This window comes from Lycorma delicatula, chromosome 5 (genome assembly GCF_047948215.1).
Source record: "Lycorma delicatula isolate Av1 chromosome 5, ASM4794821v1, whole genome shotgun sequence".
Taxonomy (NCBI): domain Eukaryota; kingdom Metazoa; phylum Arthropoda; class Insecta; order Hemiptera; family Fulgoridae; genus Lycorma; species Lycorma delicatula.
The window spans coordinates 95,725,001-95,748,282 of NC_134459.1; the positions used below are offsets into that span (position 1 = coordinate 95,725,001).

General features: G+C 33.6%; 2 protein-coding genes across 4 annotated transcripts in view; one reads left to right on the forward strand and one right to left on the reverse strand.

Annotated features, from left to right (window-relative positions):
• Positions 1-6,256, reverse strand: part of Atpalpha (sodium/potassium-transporting ATPase subunit alpha) — a 330,235-nt gene extending 323,979 nt beyond the window's left edge. For all 3 annotated transcript variants that reach the window (XM_075366700.1, XM_075366702.1, XM_075366701.1), the window contains exon 1: positions 6,221-6,256. In XM_075366700.1, coding sequence (XP_075222815.1) covers positions 6,221-6,241 — 21 coding nt within the window. In that variant the 5' untranslated portion in view covers positions 6,242-6,256. The remainder of the gene's footprint in view (positions 1-6,220) is intronic.
• LOC142325227 (kallikrein-7-like) lies at positions 833-22,930 on the forward strand. The gene is made up of 6 exons (XM_075366706.1): positions 833-1,044; positions 5,911-6,089; positions 9,704-9,792; positions 13,758-13,998; positions 16,773-16,913; positions 22,430-22,930. The coding sequence occupies exons 1-6, from the start codon at positions 999-1,001 to the stop codon at positions 22,838-22,840; spliced, it is 1,107 nt and encodes a 368-aa protein (XP_075222821.1). The 5' UTR covers positions 833-998; the 3' UTR covers positions 22,841-22,930.
• The last annotated feature ends 352 nt before the right edge of the window (positions 22,931-23,282 follow it).

Here is a 23,282-nt window from a genome sequence, read left to right on the forward strand (position 1 = left end):
CTTAAATAAGTCCACACAAACAAACAACTACCTGACAGTAAACGAACACGACACAGTACAAGATTCAAAATTTCATTAAACAAGGAAAGTTATAACAATAATAAAAATAAAATAAATAAGATATTTGCCGACTTTTCAAAATGAAATCTCGTTATAGTAAAAAATAATATTTTAAAATTACGTTTAATAAAAAAAGTGAAAATGCATCGTTATAACAGGGTCTATCACTGATTGTATTAACAATTAATACAGAAAAAAGAATAATTTCTGTACGTACAGCCAAAATGGTTGGTTTTCTAAGGCAGCGTAATAACAAGAAAACTAAAGTAAAACCGGGAAGAGAATACTTTATTTAAACACGAAAGTTTAAATCTCTCCTTCTAAGGATTCTGAAAAAAAAAGATAAATTTGAAAGGATTAAGAAACTATATTTTTTTCTAAAATAGCTGAAGGTTTTAGTTAAACCTTTTAGAAATTATCAGGAGAAAATAAATTTTTAAAAGATTGGCAATTATTTAAACCAACATTAGAATGAAATTTCACCAACGGAACAAAAAATTATATAATTACCTCGTTTAATTTTTATATAATGAATGATAAACATCAATGAACAGTTAATTCTGTATAGAAATAGAATAAATCAAGTGAAACACCTCGTAGTAAGATTACTGATTAATAACATTATCACCTGTCCATTTATCTCTCTAGTACAACAGTTTTATTTTTAACAGATAAGTAATACTGTAGGCATGCATTACATAATTAATATAAGATAATAAAGCAATCGACACCACTAAATACTGGTCAGTACTTACTAAGATATGATACTGATAAAACTTGGTAACTGAATTACACAAAATTCATACTGTTTAATTGCTTAAAAAAAATTAAATCTCTTGAAAAATAATAATGTTATTTCATCAGTTTTTGTACAGCCGTTAATAATTTAATGTAACTTATTATATGAAATAGGTTTAATTAGCTTATTTTTTAACATTATGGATTATTTAAAATCTGTATTTTATCTGTTAATAATTTATTCAGGTGAGTACAATAATCTACTATATAATAGTTAAGTAGTAGCTAGAACATAACTCGGTAAATATTAGTATGAACATGTTTTAATTTGACTAAGAAAACAAAATACAAACTTAAAAATATACATATACACACACACAAGGTGGGACTGGGGTTGAGATATTTAGAAAAATTGTAATTATGGACCGATTTGGCTTGTATTCAGAATATATTTGTTACGTGAAAAGATTTTTTTTGCAAAAATGGACACGCCAGGTGGCGCTGGGGTCAACATATTTCGGAAAATTGTATTTATAGTCCGATTTGGCTCATATTCAGGATATGTATTAGTTACGTGGAAAGAGAAATTTTTGCAATAACTATACTCGCTAGGTGGCGCCAGTGTCGAGATATTTACGAAATCAGCAAATATATAAACAGACTTTCATATATATATATATATATATATATATATATATATATATATATATATATATATATATATATAAAAGGCAATATTCGTATGTGTATTTGCTACATACTAAAAAACTACTGAACCATTTATGCGCGGGTTTTTTGCAGAATGGTCCCCCATCCACCGAGAAAGTTTAAAGCTATTGAACCTCGATCTGACCAGTAGAAAGAAAGTTACGGGTATTTTGAACAGATTGCTGTGTTTAGAGAGTAATTTGAATTAAATGCGATAGGTTTTGACAATTGAATTTATTTACATTCTAATTTTTATAAAGTGAAAGGTTAAATTTTGTCAAGTTCCGTAATGTTCAGTTTTTTATGTTTTATCAAACTTTCAATTGCGTCGTTTAATCTATATACAGAGCGTTTCATAATGTTATTCGGAGTTTCGAAAATTCATTAACAAAAAACTATTTCACTCATAAGAATAAAACAAGCACTGTAAGAAAGAGTACTTCAAATAGTTTTTTCCACGTATACTAGGCAGTTAGTAAACCATTTGCTCGCTAGGCGTCGACAGTACAGAAAATGGCTGCCACGGGAACCGAGATGTTTTGTGTGTTAGAATTTCACTTGTCAAAGTCCGTAATTTCTGTGCAACGTGCGTTTCGGTTGAAATTTAATAAGGAGCCACCAAGTGACAATTCAATTCATGCATGGTATAAACAATTCAGTAAAACTGGTTGCTTGTGAACCTCAGAAGTCAATGTCGAACGTGAGCGTGCAAGTTTCATTCGCAGCCCGTCAAAATCGACACCGGTTGCAGGCAGAGAATTAGGAATTCCGAAAACAACAGTGTGGAGAGTTCTCCGTAAACGTTTATTATGTAAACCGTACCATCTTCAATTAATCCAGCGTCTTTCTGATGGAGATAAAACACGTAGGCTCGATTTTTGTTTACAGTTACAGGAAAAGATGTTGTTAGATGAAGGTTTTCTAAACAAGATAATTTTCAGCGATGAAGCTACTTTCCATTTTAGCGGCAAAGTAAACAGTCATAACGTGCGAGTTTGGGGAAGTAAAAACCCACATGCTTATGTGGAACACATACGGGATTCTCGGAAAGTAAACGTTTTTTGTTCCATCTCTCGTGAGGCAGTGTATGTCCGTTCTTTTTTATGGAAACGACAGTTACCGGCATGTTATACCTGGATATGTTACAATTATGGCTTATGCCTCAGCTACTCAACGATTTCATTTTCCAGCAAGATGGTTGTCCTGCCCATTTTCGTAACGAGGTTCGACAGTACCTTAACACAACATTACCTCGGCGCTGGATAGGACGTGCGTCTGAAGAGGACCAACACATTATGCTGTGGCCACCAAGATCACCAGACCTCACGCCATCTGATTTCTTTCTCTGGGATTACGTGAAAGATAAGGTGTTTATCCCACCAATGCCGCACAATATCGCTGAGCTAAAGGATTGCATAATCAATGCAATCAACTCTACCGAAAATGACATGTTAGAACGAGTTTGGCAAGAGCCAGACTTCGTGTTGATGTGTGCCGTGTCACCAGAGGAGCACATATTGAATATTTATAGATTTTAACAAAAACTGTTTGAGTCCCTGCATCACCTCGTACAACTTTCATTTAGGTAAGTGAAATACTTTTTTTGTACTGAATGTTTGTAACTCCTAAGAACATTATGAAACTCCCTGTATGTATATTTTTCTGTCTGTACGCTATTTTGTGCTTTTAAAAAAAAAAAAAATTTCAAGAACGACTGGAGATAACGCAATAAAATTTTGTACTTTATTTTAAATTAACATTTTTTAATAGAAAAAAAATTACGCCTCTCTTCGTTGATAAATTTCAAAATGGCGATAGTTTCAATTTTTCAATTTTCAATATCTTTGGAATTATTAAATTTATCAAATTGTGTTGTATGACAAAAATTATGAAGCATTTTTCTGTGAACAAAACTTAACCTTCGTTGTAAAAATCCGACGCCAAACAACATAGTTATTGTAAAAAGTAAAATTTGTTTTACAAAAGTAAAACAAATAAGTAAGTTTTCATTAAAGTAAAATTTGGGTGGCGAGTAACGATAAAGTGAAAAAAATTGTCCAAGTGGGGGTAGAGTTAAATACGTTGGATAAAAAAATATGAACACTGTTATGTCAAGTTCATTGTTTGCTATTCACAAATATCACAATTTTCGCTTTAATTATGTAGAAAAGTAAATTAAACTGAGTAATTTCAATAGAAAAACTATTATTTTCAATAGTTTACCATTAAATAACCCTCCCCAGAGATCAATAATTTTAATAAATATTATAAAAATCGGGCTACCAAGCTTCATTCTCAATAGATTAATAGTTATGAGTAAAATTAAGTGGAACTTACGTATAAAAAACATTAAAGTATGTAAAGAATTATTTCAAAAAAACATTATTCTACTATTTGTAATATTTTGAAAAATGGGATCCTGGTGACCGTATGTGCCCATCCGCTTTCCCGAAATTAAATGGCAACAATAACTCGTGTTATAAAGTCATTGTGAAAAATTAAAAAAAACCAGTTAATCGAGTCCGAAAATTTTAAGCAACACATAATTAAGTGGCGAAAACAAGATAAAAATCGCCCACTTATAAATTGACATACTTCATATGTATTAACCAGAACATCAAAAATGAAAAACGATTTTTTTGCCCCTACCTTCATGGCGATATGAATAAGAACAAACAACCATCAGAAACTATCTTAGCTACCAAAGGAGAATTTTAAATAATATGATAAAACTATCCCCTATGTGTACAATTTTGAGATTCTATCTAAGCCATACAGTCCGTATCACTTTGAGCTATTTTGACCAAAATACATATCATCAATGACCGATGTACAGAAATCACGATCCCAAATTTCATCTAAATCGATCCATCCAGTCCAATCTAAAGGTACCACACAAAAAGAGGCCTACCTAACAACCTATATACATCCTACCGGAAATTTTTGAATGCTTTCATAAAATTGTGTTTTATTCGAAAGGGTCCTAAATCATCAAATCAAAATCTGCAAAAACTCAGACATGCAAAATTTTACCCGATTAGTAAACTTTCCCTTATGTAGTATTCTGTATAATTATACAATATTAGCCGGCCGGTCTAGCCAGAACCTGGACCACGTCGGGGCTTAGGTCAGCCCTGGCAAATCCCGGAGCTAACTCAGGGGCTCCTCGGAGCCTCCCGGGGCTAAGGGGCCTACCCCGTGACCGCAGAACTCGCTTCGCTCGCCATTCCCAATTTTCCAGAGGAACCGGCGCCCTGGACATCTGCATAGCTTGCTTCGGTCGCCATTTCCATCTATCCAGAGGGCTTCGCTGGACCTCTCCGCCATGTACGTTATCCTCATGATAGTGAGAAGAATAGTGATGAATAATAATTATAATATTCAGGCTTTGTAGAAACTAAATTACAAATGATATTATAATAGTAACTACGGTAACTAAAGTTCACAAACCTTTGACAAAATTGATAACTTATTTCTTTGCCATGGTGGGAGAAATATAATAATGAAATAAAAGGATCAATCTATTTTTTCCTTAATGAATATCTTTAATTAACAAAATCAACTTCCTTGGAGGCGAGAAATAATGAATATTTTTTAATATCTTAACCTTCGATGGCTCAAAATCATCCCTGGGATAACACGAATGTATCCTGAAAATTTGAAAGTAATCAGTCGGTTAATTCTCGTGTGAAGCGATAACAAACAAGCTGACAAACTTTAAATATATACATTTCGAATAACCGTCATCTGTTAGACGGAGAGTGTACCTGATGCATGCAAAAATTAGCCTTCAATCTACTAACAAATACCCCGTTTAAATTATGAAAATCGGACATTGTTTGCAGAGATATAAAAAGAGCACCCCGCTGCACCTCCCATAAAAGCGCCCCAGGGGCACCCCGTTTGTTACCGGTTGATGATAGAGACTCACAATACACAGTTCATTAATTCAATTCATTAAAGATTGTGGTTCAACGGCAAATCTCCACTACTGCATACATTTTTTTTTTTCAGGATGAAATATATTTTAAAACCTTCTCAGTTATGCCAAGAAAAAATTTGGTTGCGATTGACCGAGTAGATTTTTTGTTTTTTCCCGAACAAACAAAAACCCTTTTCCTCTTTATATAATAGTTACACACAGGAACAAGAAAGTTGTTATTACCGAATAGTCTTTATCGATTTCAGCATAGCACTCGTATTCTTCTTTCTTTAAAATTTCGTTTCCATATACACACATGTAATTTGGGCATAAAGACACGAATAATCGTAACCGGATTAAAATATTCCTTCCCACGGAAAGAGAAATCGAAATATTACACAATACATAAAAACAGTAACACTTAAAAGAATACTAACAGTAAAATTTTGATATAAAAAGAACGCTTTTTTTTTGCTTTCCAGACACCGTTACGACTATGGAAATCGCACAAGAAGAAAAAAAACAAGTAGAAGTCGGTGACATTCACCACTTTAATATGACACCGATAACTGGTCGAGGCAAGCCTTATGACTTTATGGATTTACAAAAACCAAAATTTTTAGGAAGTAAACCAATAGATATAGTACACTTTCCATTCACGGTAAGTAATGCCTAAAGTAACTCAAAATATTAAGTTATGAAGAAATAATTAATATGTATCAATAGATCGCATTTTCACTGATGAGATGAAGAAAATTATATAAAGTAATGTTTTATAATGAAAAGGAGTACCATTAATTTGTTACTAAACATTATCTCTTCTAGTCGATCGTATGTCAGTGACGGGTGTAAAACACCTGACGTAACATAGACACTAATCATAGACCCTTTTTCAAGGGTAATGATATTTACTGCAACAGCCGTTACCAACCTGGAACAATGATAAATGATATTACTTGAAGGGCTGACTATCACCTGCATTTTATTGACGTGGAAGTCATGTGCAAAAGACAACGGGGAAAACCAATAGATTTCCTAAAAAAGCTTGTAATAGAATACATGTTATTCTTGAAAATGTTGACACTTTCTGCAGTTACTTGTGTTAGTCTAGTCAGATAGCCTAACACCATTTACCGGTAACGGTACATTATATACAATCACATTATTACATTAAATAATATCTAATAAGAAAAATCAATTAAATCTAGAAAAACTCATCAAAAAGAAAAAAGTAAATATAAACGACTCGATTTCAAATTGGATCGCTATTATATAGTACCTTATTTTTGTAATAATTTAAAAATTTCATCACGCTCGGTAATGATTTTCAAAGAATCAACAACATAAAGTTTAGTCGCGGTAATCTTGAGGCAATTTCCACATTTCAAACGTATAATCAAAATAAATTTATTGAAATTTATATTTTCACAAAAGTTTATTTCATCTTAAACGCAAGTATAAAACTTTTTTACGATTTAATTAACTGTTACGAGAAGAACAAATAAAATAGTATACAAAGAGTATTTCTTTCGGTCAGATGCTGCAAGTGGTGGGGGAGGGTGAAAATAAATTTTCTTTCCGTTTTGAGGTAAGAGGAGAACGAAATACCATTCACTTAAATTGAGGTTTCTTTATCTGTTTATTTATTTATAGGACTATGCATAAAATTATGGCTAGATCACCAAAAATACTACATCAATTTCATTGAAATTTAGATATGCTGTAGTAATGTATCTGAAGGTGTGCATGTGAAAATTTGATGAAGATTGGTCGAGTCATTCTCGAGTTACGTTCTACTTAAGGTCGAAATAATTTGAGCGGGGCAAGTTGGAACGTTGACTTTTTGTTTTATCTGCGGTATCTCCCAACAGCTAGGCACGAAATGCGGGGTAGTTCCGATCGTCTTCGGCAGCGGAGGAGCATTCCCCGATTTCGGTGCAAAACAACTGCAAACGCTGGGAATTTATTTCCTGGCCTTAGTTAAAAACGATGTCGCTCATCCCTTTGAATTCCTCCTTCGATATTTTACTCCGCTATATATATACTGATTACAGGTAACTAAGTTCCTTTTATGGTTTATATATTTCAAAATGTATATACGAGTAAGGCGATTTCCAATTAGTAAGAATCGATAACGAAGGGTAAAACTGGATTGATCAATCCGCAGCGAGCTTTTCAGGTAAGAAATCAAACTTATTTTAACACAGCCCTGTGGCTGTAACAAAATAACTCGCTGCGCCATTTACTTTAAGTATAGTGTTTAACGGCGCTGATGTTTGAGCTAGCCCGATTAGGTGGAGTAACCTAGAAAGAAGAACCCTCATATACATTATATATAAATGCAGTTCTAATTTTAGCTTCCCCAACAATCTCTTACATTACCCGTAGATATTCAAACGAAAGTTCATTTTTGAATCTGTAATATCCAACTCCTAACTCACACTTTAGTGCTTGCATACAAATGGAAAGTGGAGAAAGATGCGAGGGAGCAGGGATTGAATTATTTAACTTGCTCTAAATTTTTAAGTAACATAACTACGAAACAATGTTGTATAGTTCCCGTAAAGGAAAATAAACCGAGCAGATGATTCGAGATCGCTTTCATTTTTACTTCCTTGTACGAAGAAAAGGAAATATTATGATCGAGACAAATTTCGGTTTTCAGATTTCAACGGAAATATCCATTGTGACCATACCTGAATCCATTTTGACTAGTTTCGGCGTGACGTCTGTACTTACGTACGTATATATGTATATCTATCATAACTAAAAAACGATTAAATGTAGGATGTTAAAATTGTGGGATTTAGGACTGTTCTAACATCTATTTGTGCACCTCCCCTTTTGATTGCAATCGACTGGACCAGAAGTAGCCAAAAAAGTCCAAAATCCCCAAAACTTGGATTTTGAATTTTTTATTAACTGCAGTAATAAGCCCTCATTGAGTTTTTCAACGATACATGATAAGTGGTACTTGTTTTCACTGGCTCCAGAGTTATAGCCAAATAAGGTTTTAATTAATTAAATATTTGGATCTTACACATCCGTTCGAATCATACTTCATCAACGTATTTTTAATTTTAATAAATTGATTTATTAGTAATTACTAACCTCTGATTGTAAAAAATCTTAACAATAAATAATTCCATAATAACAATTAAAAAAAGATTAAAAAATATCAGAAGTTATTAATGAAATAAAATTTGATGTACCTTTTATTTTTTAAAAATGTGTATATTTAATTTAATAGGTTTACAAAGAAGTCATGAGGTGTCCATATCCGATTGTTTTATTTACTCAAACGACCAAACGTTGATTCGATACTATCCTTAAACAAGAAATCGGACGGTCTATAATTTCGGTTCACATAGTTTACAAACCGCAGGCAGATGAGGTCATTTCTTTAGAACTCTATTTTTTCGGGCGACTGTTACATTAAAAAAAAAAATAATAAACAGAAAAAAAGGTTTTTTGCTGCAGCACGTATTTAAAGAATACCTGCTGCAGCACGTATTTTGCTGCGTTATTAAAGAAAGCCGCTTACCTATATAATAGAAAAGAGGTTTATGATGAATTAAATATTTAGATAGAGCAACATAGTGTACCATTAAAAGAATTTAGGTAGTAAATTTGTAAAGTAGTAGTAAAGTAATGTAGCAACGTTGAGTGGCAGATTCAGGAGAACCTTCATGCAAACAAGAAGAATACTAGTTTAGATCTAACAATTAGAAGAAAAAATTCTTGAAAATAAATGTACTCGTATGTAGGGTAAAATTTTACGGTAATGAAAAATATGATGTGATAGAAGGATGTTGAAAATCAGCTGCCAGTAAGTTTCAAAATGAAGAGGTCATAAAAAAAAAAAGGGCAGGAGAAATTTGTGGCCTATCTTGTAGAGGTCAACTAGTTCAGCAAGTCACGAATTAAGATATCCACCTTTACTTATTCCGGCAATAAAGGGTTATGTATAAGGTAAAAACTATAAGAAAGACAAAAACGGGATACCTGCCGCGGATGATCGAGGACGTAGCAAGTTAAAAGATTAGCACAGAACAAAAAAGGATTTTAAAAGAACAATGAATCAGTCATCCGACAACTTACAAAATAACTACAGGTCAGTTAATTCTATACAATTTTTCAATAAATGTTATTTGAAAAATGTTACCTACCGTAACTACCTTTACGTCCAAATACAATTTGTTCAACCTTTTACACTATAAACTACACGGCTATAAATAATCGAATCAATCTGTTAAAGCTTTACGTATTTTTCAGGTGTCCATATTAAGATTAGGCCAAATGATTGGAGTCGGTGTATTAGTATCGGATTTCTGGGTTCTCACAACAGGATACAACGGTGAATAGTGAGTAGTAATATAAAGTAATTTAATGCACAAAATAAGAAAATGATTTATGTTAAAAATCGACAAAACATTTCGTCAAACAAAAAAAGGAATGGAAATCATCAAAATCTCATATCATAAAATTTACTATTATGCAAAAATAAATATCTTTTTACAATAAAAATATTAAAATCAGTAAATTATATAATATCAATAAATTAATCATGTTTTAATTTTTTAACAGTTTATATACATAAATCACACTACAAATTTAAAGCTCATATACAATGTTATACTACTTGCATCACTAAACAATTTTTCCGAGTTATTTTTTAAGCTGCGCAGGTAAGAAGCATTAATATGTTAACATTAAAATTAAGAAACAAAAAAAATAATCCACAGAGAAATCTTGCGTTCATGATTTTCTCGCATAACTAAATTTTAAAAACCATAACGAAATACTAATTGCTATTCCCACGTAATATTGTGGAGTGGTAGAATTCATCGTAAGATTCCGGACTCTAGTAGAGACCAGGAATGACATACATTAAATGTTACAAAACCTCATTAATTATCATATTGCCAGGCAAAATTTTTTTGCTCATTTTTTGTGTTGAATGAATCATACAAATACTTAAAAATATATTTAAATAAGTAAATAAATAAAAGATGAAACTGTCGGTTAAAAAATTAAAACTATTACCTTAATCAGAAAGTCGATTTTTTTTTGTATCGATTCTGTTTAATAGCTTAATGGAAACGCTCTGCGGAACTGTTAATTTTTGTATTACTTTAAACCTCGGTAAATGAATTGAAGGGCACCTACCTATCTAATGTTGGCCAAATACACATGTAGCCAGTTAAAAACTAAACAGCCAGTTTAAAATTTCTATTTGTATGTTATCAAATGTTTATTATTATTAATAAAGTTTCTGCATTTCAACCGAACGTATTTACAAGCAGATAAAGTCTTGAAAAATAACTTTACCGCGTTGGTTATGAAAGTTATACATTTTAACAGAGCTATGTTATTGCAAATATATACGGTAATTTACGTGTAACACACGATTCATTGTATAATGTAAACACTATTTTTTTTCAACGTGTTATATATAATATTGTTATCGAATCGCAGAATAAATTTTACGCGTTTATGTTTTACAATGTGAAATACAACAAAGTCTTTTTATTGAACAAATGATTTTTATTACCGCGTAATAAAAATGTGGCTAAATGCAACGGGTGTTTCAAAAAGGACGCAACCCCATTGTTTGACGACGTGAATCTATTACAAAAATATTAATGTTAATAAAATACTTACAATAATAATATTAAATAATATTCAAACTCCTTTTAATAATTTTACAGTACTTGTATTTGTTCAAAATGATTCTCTGTAACCCCGATGCAGATTCGTACACGTTTCATAACATTGCAGCCATTTTTCGTAATCTTTGCTCAGTATGTTTAAAATCTCACTTTCAAACATTACACTTTTTAAATACTCCCAGAGGAAAACGTCTGCTGGTGTAAGATCTGGGCATCTTGCAGGCCACACCCTTTTGATATCAAACGATAGCCAAGACCTTCTCGTAACATATCCAGCGTTTCATTAGCAGTATGACACGTTCCGTTATCCTGCTGGAACCGACATTCTCGTTCGTGAAAATCTAACACGGTAATAAAGTGTTCGAATAAGTTGCGATAAACTACACGATTACAGGTTTGTCGAAAAATAAACGCCTTATTAAACGACGCCAGGAGATCGCACACCAAATACCAATTTTACGTGCGTATAGTGGTCGTTCATGAAACGTGACTTGGATTTCCAGCGATCCATATTCAGCAGTTTTGGATGTAAATGTAGCCATCCGAGTGAAACTGTGTCTCGTCGTTGAAATAAACACGATCCAAAATTTCAATACTGTTGTTATTAACAAGAGAACGAAACCGACGACAATACTGTAAACGTTTTTCGCGGTATATTTCTTTCAGTTCTTGAACGACACCGATGTGGTAAACATGCGCTTGTAATTCTTTAGTAACCTTGAAAGCTGTAGATAGTGAAATTCCAGCCTGTGAAGATGACGTTCTGAGCGATTTTCTGGATGAGCGAGTCAAGCATTCTTTCACATTCTCCAAAACGTCTACCGTTAACAGTGATGGTCGATCTGTGCTTTTCCGATCAAGTATATTGCCGGTTTCACGAAATATAATCAAACGCGATGCTGTCGACTTATTAGGAACTAAAGAATTGTGAAATTTTATCCGTGACTTGTCTTTCACTCGTTCGTAATAACTCTTAATAATAAACACACGTTGGTACTTGGTAAAGGTTGAAGCTGCTAATCTTGAGTACATTGTTGCCAACTCACATGTAAGAAAAAATAAAATTTACCTATGCGTGACTTCTACCTTCTTAATCGTCGTTTGAAATTTCGTTCTTTTTGAAATAGTCGTTAAAATTAAAAAATAAATAAATCGAAGAGTGATTACAGACTAAAAGATTAAATTTCTAAATTATAACATAATATTACAGTATTATTTATTTGAGGAATTACCAAGTTGAAAGCTATGATTATTTTAATGTCAACACAATAAAAATATGTGTCAATTGAATCATTCGTTTGTACGCAGTACCTTATGGTTTTATAGTATATGTTTAATATTACAGGGTGTGAACTGAAAGTGGTAGGTCCAGAGAGGCATGAGGGGTTTATTGTAAGTAAATGCGTGAACAGACCAATCCTCTTAACTATTCTATATTTACTGAACTTTTAGTAAGGTTTTGGGTGTAAAATTATTTAAATACATCTTACTGTGGATTAGTAGTAAGACTAAAACCAAAACGGTACTTAATAACGTAAATGAACTGTCACCTAGCGTACGTACTTTTGTTTTCTCTAGAAAATAAACATCTAAAATATATTCTTAAAAAAATATAAACTATATATTACAAATATATTTGATTCGACGTTTTGCAAGTTAAATGTTTCTTCTAAACGAACTTCTTTAAAAATCCGGTTACATTAAAATCAAGTCACCAGGTTTTAAATCATCGTCCAACGATTCCCAATAAATATAATACTTTTTTACATTTCAACAATCTCATTTTTAAACACATTCGAAGATGTAATAGTTGGAGCTATTTTTGAAAAATACCGAAATTTCGCTGTCAGTTGTTAACCATTCTTCAAATTGATTATTCAAATTATAAATGATTTGAAAACTTAAGTAATTAATTATAATTAAATATTATTATCTTTTGTAATAGATTACGAATTTGCAACCGATTCAAAACGCGTGTAGGCTTTAAAACTAAACGAAGCAAACAATTTGAAGCAGTTTTCTGATTTTAACGTAAGTGGGATAGTAAAGGTTTAAACTCTGTTAATCAAAACGATTTGTAAAATAATAAATAATTTATTATTTTTAAAATTTTATCTTTATAAATAAAACTCTCCTTTTAAAGTCTCCATTTATCTTTTAAATAAATTAAAAGAGATTTATAATACGCGTATGTATATATTAAAATTCTAAAATTCCTTTATTTTCAACTGAATTAACAGGAAAATTTAGTTTTTTGAGAAAACTTTAATCAATGTAGCATGTCTGGAAGAGTTAAGAGAACCGTATAGTTCGAATGCACACGATAGTTCGAATGAAAGACTGATCGATTCGTGTGTGATTCCGAAAGTCGTCAGATATTTTGTGAAACTTCGATTCAAGACAGTTACTATTTATTCTTCCTTGATCGCAAGTCACAGTCAGACTTCTTTATAAATCGGGGTTTAATTTAAAATAGCTTTAGTTCATGCGGCTTAACGTCTGGAAGACATAAAAAATTTATTTCCCATTTAAAAAAAAAATAAAATATTCATCTTACACGAGTCAAATAACAGTATGTAATCAATAAAAATGTTCATAATTCAACACAATAACTTAAGACTTATTCTACATACACGTCTTGTTTTTATTATTTTCAGCGGAGAGAAAGTCCAATTAACAATACGGGCAGGAAGTAATTCACCTTATGTTTTTGGTCAAACACGTTTCGTAGTTAGAAAGGAGATTTACCCTTTGTATAATAATACGTGGGCTAATAATTTAGCTTTATTAAAATTAGATAGACAACTTGAATCTGCAAGAAACATCGTATATGGCGAAATAGGGGAATTTTTGCCACCACCATATCAACCAATGACAGTCGTCGGATGGGGTACTAATGTAAGTATTACTTTAATAATCAATAAACATTTTGCAGTGGTAATTAACAGACTAAATTATTATTTAAGTAATTAATACTTCATAAATTCGCTAACATCCAAAAGGTTAAAACAAATAAACCATGTAATAAATTATAAATTCTGAAAGTGAAAAGAAACAGTTAAATAACATTTATTTAAGAATTTGGGATATCCACCGGAAATTCTTAAAAAAAAAATTAACTCCAGAGTAGTTTAATTTATTTTTTTCGTTTTTGTGTAACATTTTAAAAATTTCAAAGAGAAAATAGTTTCGTTTCTACGGGAACACAACCAGAAAGGTTACCGCCATTAAACACTAAAAGATTACGATGCTCAAAAATTAATTACGACAAATATTTAATTTCAGAGAAAAAAATAATTGGCATAAAATTGAGAAAAAAAAGAACGAAAAAGTAACCAATATTATTATTATAATAAGCAATGTTTAAAATAATAAAATAATGATGAGTATAATAGCTTTTGCTTGCAGATATAATTTTTAACGCGATAAACTGATAAAGGACAATAAACGGTTTTTAACTAAGCAGTTTATCGAATCAAAACAGTCATCACTTTTGAAGGCACTTCTGTCTTATAACTAATCAACGATTATTTTTCGTTAAACAGAACTATCATAAGGTATTTTTTTTTTTACTTTTTTATAGAAACATAGAAAAGAAACGACGGTAGAAAATATTTTACAAGCAGTCGAAGTAAATAAAATTAAGAAGTTATTTAAATCTCACAGGAAAAAAAATACCTTTCGGCACGCCGGAAGGCAGAGGTAGATTTCACCGTTGCCAGGTACGAGATAAAAAAGATTTACACCTTAAAATTAAGAAAAATTTCAACTTTACACAATATGACAATGGTTGCATGTGAAAAAATATTTCACATGTTTAGCATACGGCAAGCCCCCCACCTATCTTCTTACAATTCCAGCAAAAATTTGGTCATCCCTTGCCGTAACAGTTGGTCATATCAAAAATTGTTATAGACAAAGGTTTTAGGTAATGTTTAGAGGACCACTTTAAACCGATTCGATACTGCGCCTATTAAGGGAGGTATTATGTTTCTTGCTTTCAAAACCCTAATTTTTCCACCCCCTGGGCCAATGGTTGGTGATATCAAAAAACTTTAATGACATAGGTTTTAGGCTCTTAACCAAAGAATAACAAGAACTTTAAACGAATTCGATATTTTACTTAATAAGAAAGTTACAGGCACCCCATAAAACTGGGGAGGTAAAGCCACCCCATTTCCACCTTCACGTGAAAGTGAAATGTATATATAAACTTTTGAGATGACGGTGGTTTTGGGGTCTCAGGAATTTGAAACGCGAAGATATGTCGAAATTTTCCAGAAGTCGAATCATGGTACCCGTTACAGTAGGTAGCTTTTTTTATGAAATCTACCTAAAAGCATGCAAATGAATGTGCTTAAAAAAGAGGCGAAGTAAAATTAAAAAAAAAAGATTAATTTAATAAATCTTTTATTTAAATCAATTGTAAAATAAAACTAGACAATTTAGTTGAATAAAACGTGAACCATGTGTGGCACCAATACCTGTTCTTCCATGCCTTACAGGCAAGTACGTTACATTAAATATACTTATTCAACCAATAATACGATGATCCTAGTAAAGACTTTTAAACGGTTTGAATACTAGATCGTGGATACCGGTGTTCTTTGATGGTTGGGTTTGAATTAACAATGGTCGACCTAAGACTGTACAAGATTACACTTTACTTACACTCATACAAGTTATTCTCTGACGTAATACCTGACAGTGATTCCCGGAGACTAAACAAGAAAAAAATACTAATAGAAGATCAGGTGGGGGACTCCATTGAGATGCCGTTGGGGGGAGTAAATAAGACTGTAGTCCCGGTGGGCGATTCCTCTGGGGGTTCCCCACTAGAGGCAAGGCATCAAGACCGAAGTCCCGGTGGGGAGTTCCCAAAAGGGAACTCCTCACTTGAGGAAGGCAAGCAAAAAGACCGAATCCCGGCTACCAGGGCGGGGCCTATGCTTCCATTTAAGAAGACACTCACCAATAGCATTTGGCTTACCTCTTCCTTAATTGTAAGTCCAGACTTTTACTACACAGTAATTTCCTCTACTTAGTGAAGAGTTCCTTTTCCATTGTGAGCCTTCCTTTTCTTTCCTTTGGCTCTTTCAGTCTTTTGTCTCTATAGTCCTCAAATATCAATAATTTTTTATTTCTCTCCTCTCCCTTCAGTTGTCCTTACTACTAAATTTTCTTTGTTGTATAAATCCATAATTTTAGTTTTTCCTATATTTTCATTCCATACTATTTTATTCCTTCCTGTAGGGCTGTTCAACAGTCTGGAAAGATTTATCATCATCACCATTCAAAAATGAAATCCAATGAGTTCACAACTTCACTATCCTAAAATGAAACCGCATCTGTTTCGTTTTAGAATAGAAGCTTTCCAAGTAAGCTGCTCCTCTTTATTGCATGTTGCAAATGGCGCCGCCATCGTGTTGATGACACTTTAAAAAAAAAAAAAAAAAAAACCATCATTTTTGCTAAATTTACATGTCAACGGTGTGCTGTTACGAATTTTTACAAAGTTATAAGGATTTTATTTTACGCTCCCTTCAATATCTTTACGTTTTATAATCGTATAAGGTGATAAAACGATTTCACGAATGTAAATATTCTATCATTGAAAGCGATCAGGTTATTTATAAATTTTAACTAATTAAATTATCAACAAATAATTTCAGGGAAAACACTCGCAAACACTCTTGGAGAAACTGACAGTGTATTATACAGAACACGATGCCTGCGTAGATATGTATTTCGATGCAGAAGATATGATATATTCGGTATTCTGCGTACCGGACACGACGGAAGGACCATGTCACGTAAGTAAAGTGGTACATATTATTTTGGTTCATTTAAAAACCTACCACCAGTAGTATTAAATTCTTTGAACGATGAAATTTAAAGCACAATCAACACTGTAAACAATTTTATCAAATTTAATAATAATACTCATTTACTACCTTTCAGTGTAATTTTTCCTTTCGAGTACTGAGAAAATAACTCGAACGCATTAAGCGACCGAAAGGAATATAGTCACAAAATAATCATGTTAATTGATAAGTTTGTCTTATAGAAAATAACATTTCATAGTAACTGTAACTTAACGCCAAATTGAAAATAACACCATCTAGGACGGGCTTAAAACAATACGTTTTACATCCCCACTCTCTTAGGCCACCATAATCAAGTTAACACGGCTTGAAACTGAAGGTAACCCGACCTTAGAACCGATGGGTAAGCACTATTCTTACGAGACTGAATTATTAAAAAGCAATGGAGCGATTTGTTGTGCGTCTACCTTACCAGCACGTGGGATGCAATTTCTGTCAACACAAAATTTTTTATTATATTCTCCTTAGTCTACTAGTAAGTAAGTGTCACTTTAAAAAAAAAAAAAAAAAACGTATTTATTTCCACTTCTAAGAGTTCATTTTCAGCTGGTATAAAATTGCTTCATTCTAAGGTAATATTAAATTGCCTATTCATCTGTCGCAAAGCGGTTAATAAAATTATTACTGATTATAATAAAATAATTTTAGAACGACTGTATTTTAATTTTAATGTAAATAACAAGTTTTTTGAATCAGAATTAAATTTATAAGACCATCATTGCTTGTAATTCGAAGGTCCTTATAAAAAGAGAAGAAATTTATTTTTCTGAATCGCTTCATCGTCTGTTGAATCGGATTCACAGACAGCAACATTATCGTGACTAAAGTAAGATCAAATAAAGTTATTTCTAGTCTAGTCTATACACGGTTAAAAATAGGTTTCCAATCTAATTTCTTACATTTGTTTTGCATCTAAATTATTACCGATGTTGTACCTAGGAACATAATGTTTCGCCACGGACCAGATATGGTCCAGTGTTCGGTGCGGGTTCGGTGGTGGAGACCACACATTAACATCTGTGGCGACTTACCAGCAGTTCCTGGATACTCTGTTTCCAGATGCTCCGGAGGGTGAAGCAGAAATCGGGGTTAGGGCGGGTGAAACACCATTCCCTGGCGTACGGACTGTGGAACCCGTTGATATAGACCGAGTGGTTTCTCGAATGGCATTGAAGAAGGCACCGGTGATTGACCAACTTGACCCGGATATATTTTACCATCTGCTGCCTGTCATAAGAGAGCCGCTTGGCAGACTGTTCTCGGGGTGCCTAAGCAGGGATTGCTTTCCGGCTTGCTGGAAGGTGGCTTTGGTGAGGGCTCTTAAAATCTGGAAAGGATCTTGGTGAGGTCAGTAGTTATCGACCCATCAGCCTCTTGCCGGTTCTTGGCAAGTTGCTAGAAAGGCTGGTTGTAGAACGGCTCTGGGAAAACATCGATATGAACTATTTTCTAAATCGAGGCCAATATGGCTTCATGAAAGGGGTTGGCACCGAGAATTGCATCTTAAATGCTCTTGCCGAGGTGGAAAGCACCGACTGCAAATACGCTTTGGCAATTTTTATTGACATAGAGGCAGCATTTCCTTCCTTGTGTTGGGAGTTCTGTCCTCTATAAATTGGAACGCCGCAATGTTCCAAGTTGTCAATTAGTGACAAGAAACGGCTACTGTGCCTCTAAAACAGTTTAGCGACCTAATTCCTAAAAAGCTCCTAGTGAGCTACCTATTAGCGTGAGCGGATTACGCAGGATGCTATACACCACCCGCTTACTTGTCCCAGCCGCTTACTTGTCAATATTAAAACTAAATCGGGGAGGCGCATCCCTTGTTACTAATATAACAAACAGTTATTAATAGAAAAAAGACAGCAATTTAGGCTGTCACGCCTCGATCGCTGAATGCCAGCTAGTATCTGTCCACCATTTAAAGCGCTTGGAGCTTGTATCTGGCTGTTGGCCAGCCATTATCTCAAGAAAGGCTTCCCACAGCGGCACCATAGGAATCCGTGTAACATTATAAAATATCCCTTAAAACTAACGATGACGAGTGAACATCGCAACCTCATCGAGGAACTCCCACACGAACCGACAACGCGGCTATCGCCACACTGACTCGCCGTTTGTGAGCGGCCAAGTTTACCCCTGACCTGTAAGTTTCAGGGTGGCTCGGTCTCTGGCCCCCCCAAAAGCGGGGCAGTCGAACTTATGCTCATTCGACTGGACCTCCCCGCAGACACACAACTCATCAGCCGTCAGGCGGAACCGAAACAGATATTGCTTTAAATCCACATGGTTGGTGAGCACCTGGGCACCTGCTGTCCTTAAAATTAACTCGAGGCGTACCTTCCCCCCAAATCCTGTATAAACCTATACAAGGATCTTCCCTTAGTCGTGGTGTGCCATTCAAGCTGCCGTGCTTCCATCGCGAGGCTCTATAGCCTCTTCCGCAGACGGGAGATGGGCAACTGAACGAAATTTAGCTCTGCTGCATTGTGATCACCGTTCCGTTCCGGTTCTGGCTCGGCTCGAAACAGCATTCCAAATGCCTCAGCCTCCTGACCTCTTCGCAACTTCCACATGGCTGCCCGAACTTTCACCAATAAATCGATTGGGAGAACCTTTCCCAATACGTTAGGTTGTTTTAAAAACTCCAGTGCATACTATCAAGGCTCTGCGCTGGGCACTCCTTAAAATTTGAAGCAGTGCTCTATTTCTATCGAACCTATGCGCCCAAATTCGCGCCGCATATGCGATCATAGTCTCAAAGACGCTTCGGTTCACCATGTACATTTGACGGCCCGACAACCCGTAGTCCTTTCGAGCAATCCTTGTAAGTTTGTGCATCACGAGACAGCGTCTGCCGCAACTTGCTTAATGTGGTTACTAAAAAGCAACTTTTCAACACCTAGGTACTTATGAACCCTTACTCGGCTGATTACACAGCCTATATACTTAATGTGTGGGTTACGACTGCATGATAATTTGTCTGCATCCTTGAGAAGCATCAACTTCGTCTTGGCACAGATCTTTAAATTTTGCATGTCCATCCAGCTCTTGGCGGTTGACAAAGCCGCCTGCGCTCTACTTTCCCGTTGCGGTCGTGAATTACCACGAACTAAAAGGAGACAGTCATCGGCGAAAGCCTGGTCCGTGACCCCTTCTGGGAATGGCAATCCCAGAAATCCGTCAAAAACTAGGTTTCTCAGCAGAAGAGCGAGAACGGAACCCCCTGATGACGGACCTTTCCACAACTAGGTGCGCAATTTTAAACAGAGCCGAGCGATTAGATTGCAAATACAAAATGCTGGCAAATTATTTAGCGATTTCATTTTATATTGAAACTAATAAATATGAACACTGAACGGCTCCAAGATTTCATAGGGAGTTTTCACACGAAAAAGAAAGGGGTCTTTCTATTACCATATCGTACGTATAACGTACTGAAAACTGAGAAAAATTTGCATTTGATATTTCACGTGGAATAGTTGAAAAGAAAAAAACCGCTTCATTTCCAATTTCACTAATCTGAAACAAATGTAAGAACTCCCCCTAAAAAAATCACAAGCAAAGTTGTGATTTAATCGAAGCCAACAAATTTTCTCCCAAATTAGAAACATTAAAACAGAAATTCTTTCTAAATTTACACTTGCGATTTCAACAAATACACTACGTAAAATACCATTTTCTGACTTTACGAAAAATTTAGGAAAGAGTAGAAATTAATTTTTGACTTGAAAAAATTACTAAAAATAATAATAAAACTCGAATTCAGATAAAAATATAAATGAAAAACCGCATCAGGTATGTATTTATAGTATTAAGAAGGGGTACTATACTAATTAACCTTTATATCAATGGATATTGAGATTTTGAAGTCCTTGAGTTAAAAAAACGTTTTGAAAAAATGTACCATTTTTCAATTTATCATTTTTCTATAAAAATGCTGTGATCGCTAAACCAAAGAAACGCTTCACCTTTTTTTTAAATACTGCACCTTTTATCAGGAGATTATCGGTTGATAAAGCAACAATTTTATGATCGTATTGCAAATATTCAGTAATTTACAAAAATTCGCAAACCCGTTTTTGCTCGTAGAGTTTGTGATAAACCTTTAAGAAATTCATAAAACTAACAAGTCAATTCAGTATAACGATCACGACGATTAACTGGGCTCATCTGTGATATGTTTCATAACCCACAATACAGTTCTACAATCTTTGCAAAAAAAAAAGAGTACACTTACCTTAAAAAAAAAAAGAGTACACTCATGCCTAAACGCAATCTTCCTTCACCTCTATTAAACCAAATAACATTTACAATTTTTAATAAATTACCGAATAATTTAAAAAGGATTCTTCCCAAAGTACAATTTAACGTTTTTCTTTATAGAAACAATATTACTCTGTCAATGAACTAATTAAAAAAAATAATAATAATATACATTTTGTGCATCTTCTTTTAATAAGAACATAAATATGTGTACAAATAATTTTCATTAAATCCTGCTGAATAGTGAATAATTTTGTAGCAATTTTTTTATAAATATATGTATATATAATAATCAATTATATATTTTAAGATGCTGATTTGATTTGGATTTACACAGTTTCCCCCTAGATTTTTCCGGAAAATGCTGAGAGCTGTACCTTTTTTTTAACAGTGGAGTAGCATCATTCCTCTCGTTCCTGACTTAATATATGTAATATATTATTATGTATATCTATCAGAATAAAGATTTGTTTTATTTATTTAATATTTACCAAATCGATTTGAGAATAAATATCTCTGAAATGGAGAGTAATATTTTCATAATAAATACAGAATAATGAAAAAATATTTTAACTTTTGCGATTGTTGATTGCCTTTAAAAACATTTTTCGTAACTTTTTTAAATTCGAGAAAGACAGTGAGCGTTTTTAGAGGTTAATTATCCCGCGAACTCCATAATCAGATCGTTTCATATCTTGAGATATTACTCGAGTACATTTTTAAATGGATCAGTTGAACCTCACTTTTATCCATTTATCTCCGCAACAACTCTTAACAGAGCTATCTGCATCGCTACGAATTCACTAATAATAATTAAATACCGATATAAAATTAACGAAGAGATATTTTCCTCTTGTAATTTCATTTGAACACAGCGAACGTGATGGGGAAGGAAACATAGCTTTGCCGTATTGGTTTCTAGATTATAATGAAATAAATTTCAAGCGTTTATTAAAAGGAGCTGCTACGATGCCAAATTCATTCCGGGAAAAATGCTTATCATTTTTTAACGTTGATTATAGCTCAAATGAATTATTTGGAAATCAAATATGTCTAAAAGACGGTTTTAAAATATAAAATTACCGAATTACACGTATACTTACCGTTGTAAGTAGATCAAAATCTCATTACTACATGAATTTCTTACGCGATAGTTTAAACATTTTTTTTTTTTTCAGTACAATTTTGGAGCACCTTTAGTGGACCAGGACTACAATGTTGTTGGTATGTATATGGGCACACACAAGTGTAATTCAGAACAATCGTATGGGGCGTACATAGATGTAACATGCTACAGAAAATGGATAAGAAGGACGACCATCGTACCGGAAGGAGTAATCAGCGATATGGTGTACAGTTTCAATACCGAAGAAAGAAAACGTGTCGAGACATATCAGAGAAAAAAAACTAAACGCAGGGAAAAAATAGAACGCGAAATATCTCGACAAAAGGCCATGGGCTTATACTCTAACGATGATTACTACGAAGAGGGAGAAAGTTTTCTCAACGAAAAGGGACTGGGGGTCAATAATTTTCATATTTTTGAAGAAGGAAGTAACTTAAATTCAAGAACCGATAATATTTTGTAAACGATTAATTTATTTTAGTAAACGGGGATCGATTTAAGAAAACAATTAAAACAAACCACCGCTGTAAAAGAAAATGACAAATAAAAATATAATCACCAGAAAAAAGGTTTTATCATTCGTTGAAATGAACCCTTTTTCTTTTTCCTATTTAGCCTCCGGTAACTACCGTTTAGATAATTCTTCAGAGGATGAATGAGGATAATATGTATAAGGTATGAGTGTAAATGAAGTGTAGTCTTGTACATTCTCAGTTCGACCATTCCTGAGATGTGTGGTTAATTGAAACCCAACCTCCAAAGAACACCGGTATCCACGATCTAGTATTCAAATCTGTGTAAAAATAACTGGCTTTACTAGGACTTGAACGCTGGAACTCTCGACTTCCAAATCAGCTGATTTGGGAAGACGCGTTCACCACTAGACCAACCCGGTGGGTTCGTTG

What these genes read in the sequence shown, in the direction of transcription:
- LOC142325227 (XM_075366706.1), top strand. Translation starts at nt 999, where the DNA reads ATGGATTATTTAAAATCTGTATTTTATCTGTTAATAATTTATTCAG. An exon ending in TCTGTTAATAATTTATTCAG is followed by an intron (nt 1,045 to 5,910) that starts GTGAGTACAATA and finishes TTTGCTTTCCAG; the next exon opens with ACACCGTTACGACTATGGAA. An exon ending in TCGTCGGATGGGGTACTAAT is followed by an intron (nt 13,999 to 16,772) that starts GTAAGTATTACT and finishes AAATAATTTCAG; the next exon opens with GGAAAACACTCGCAAACACT.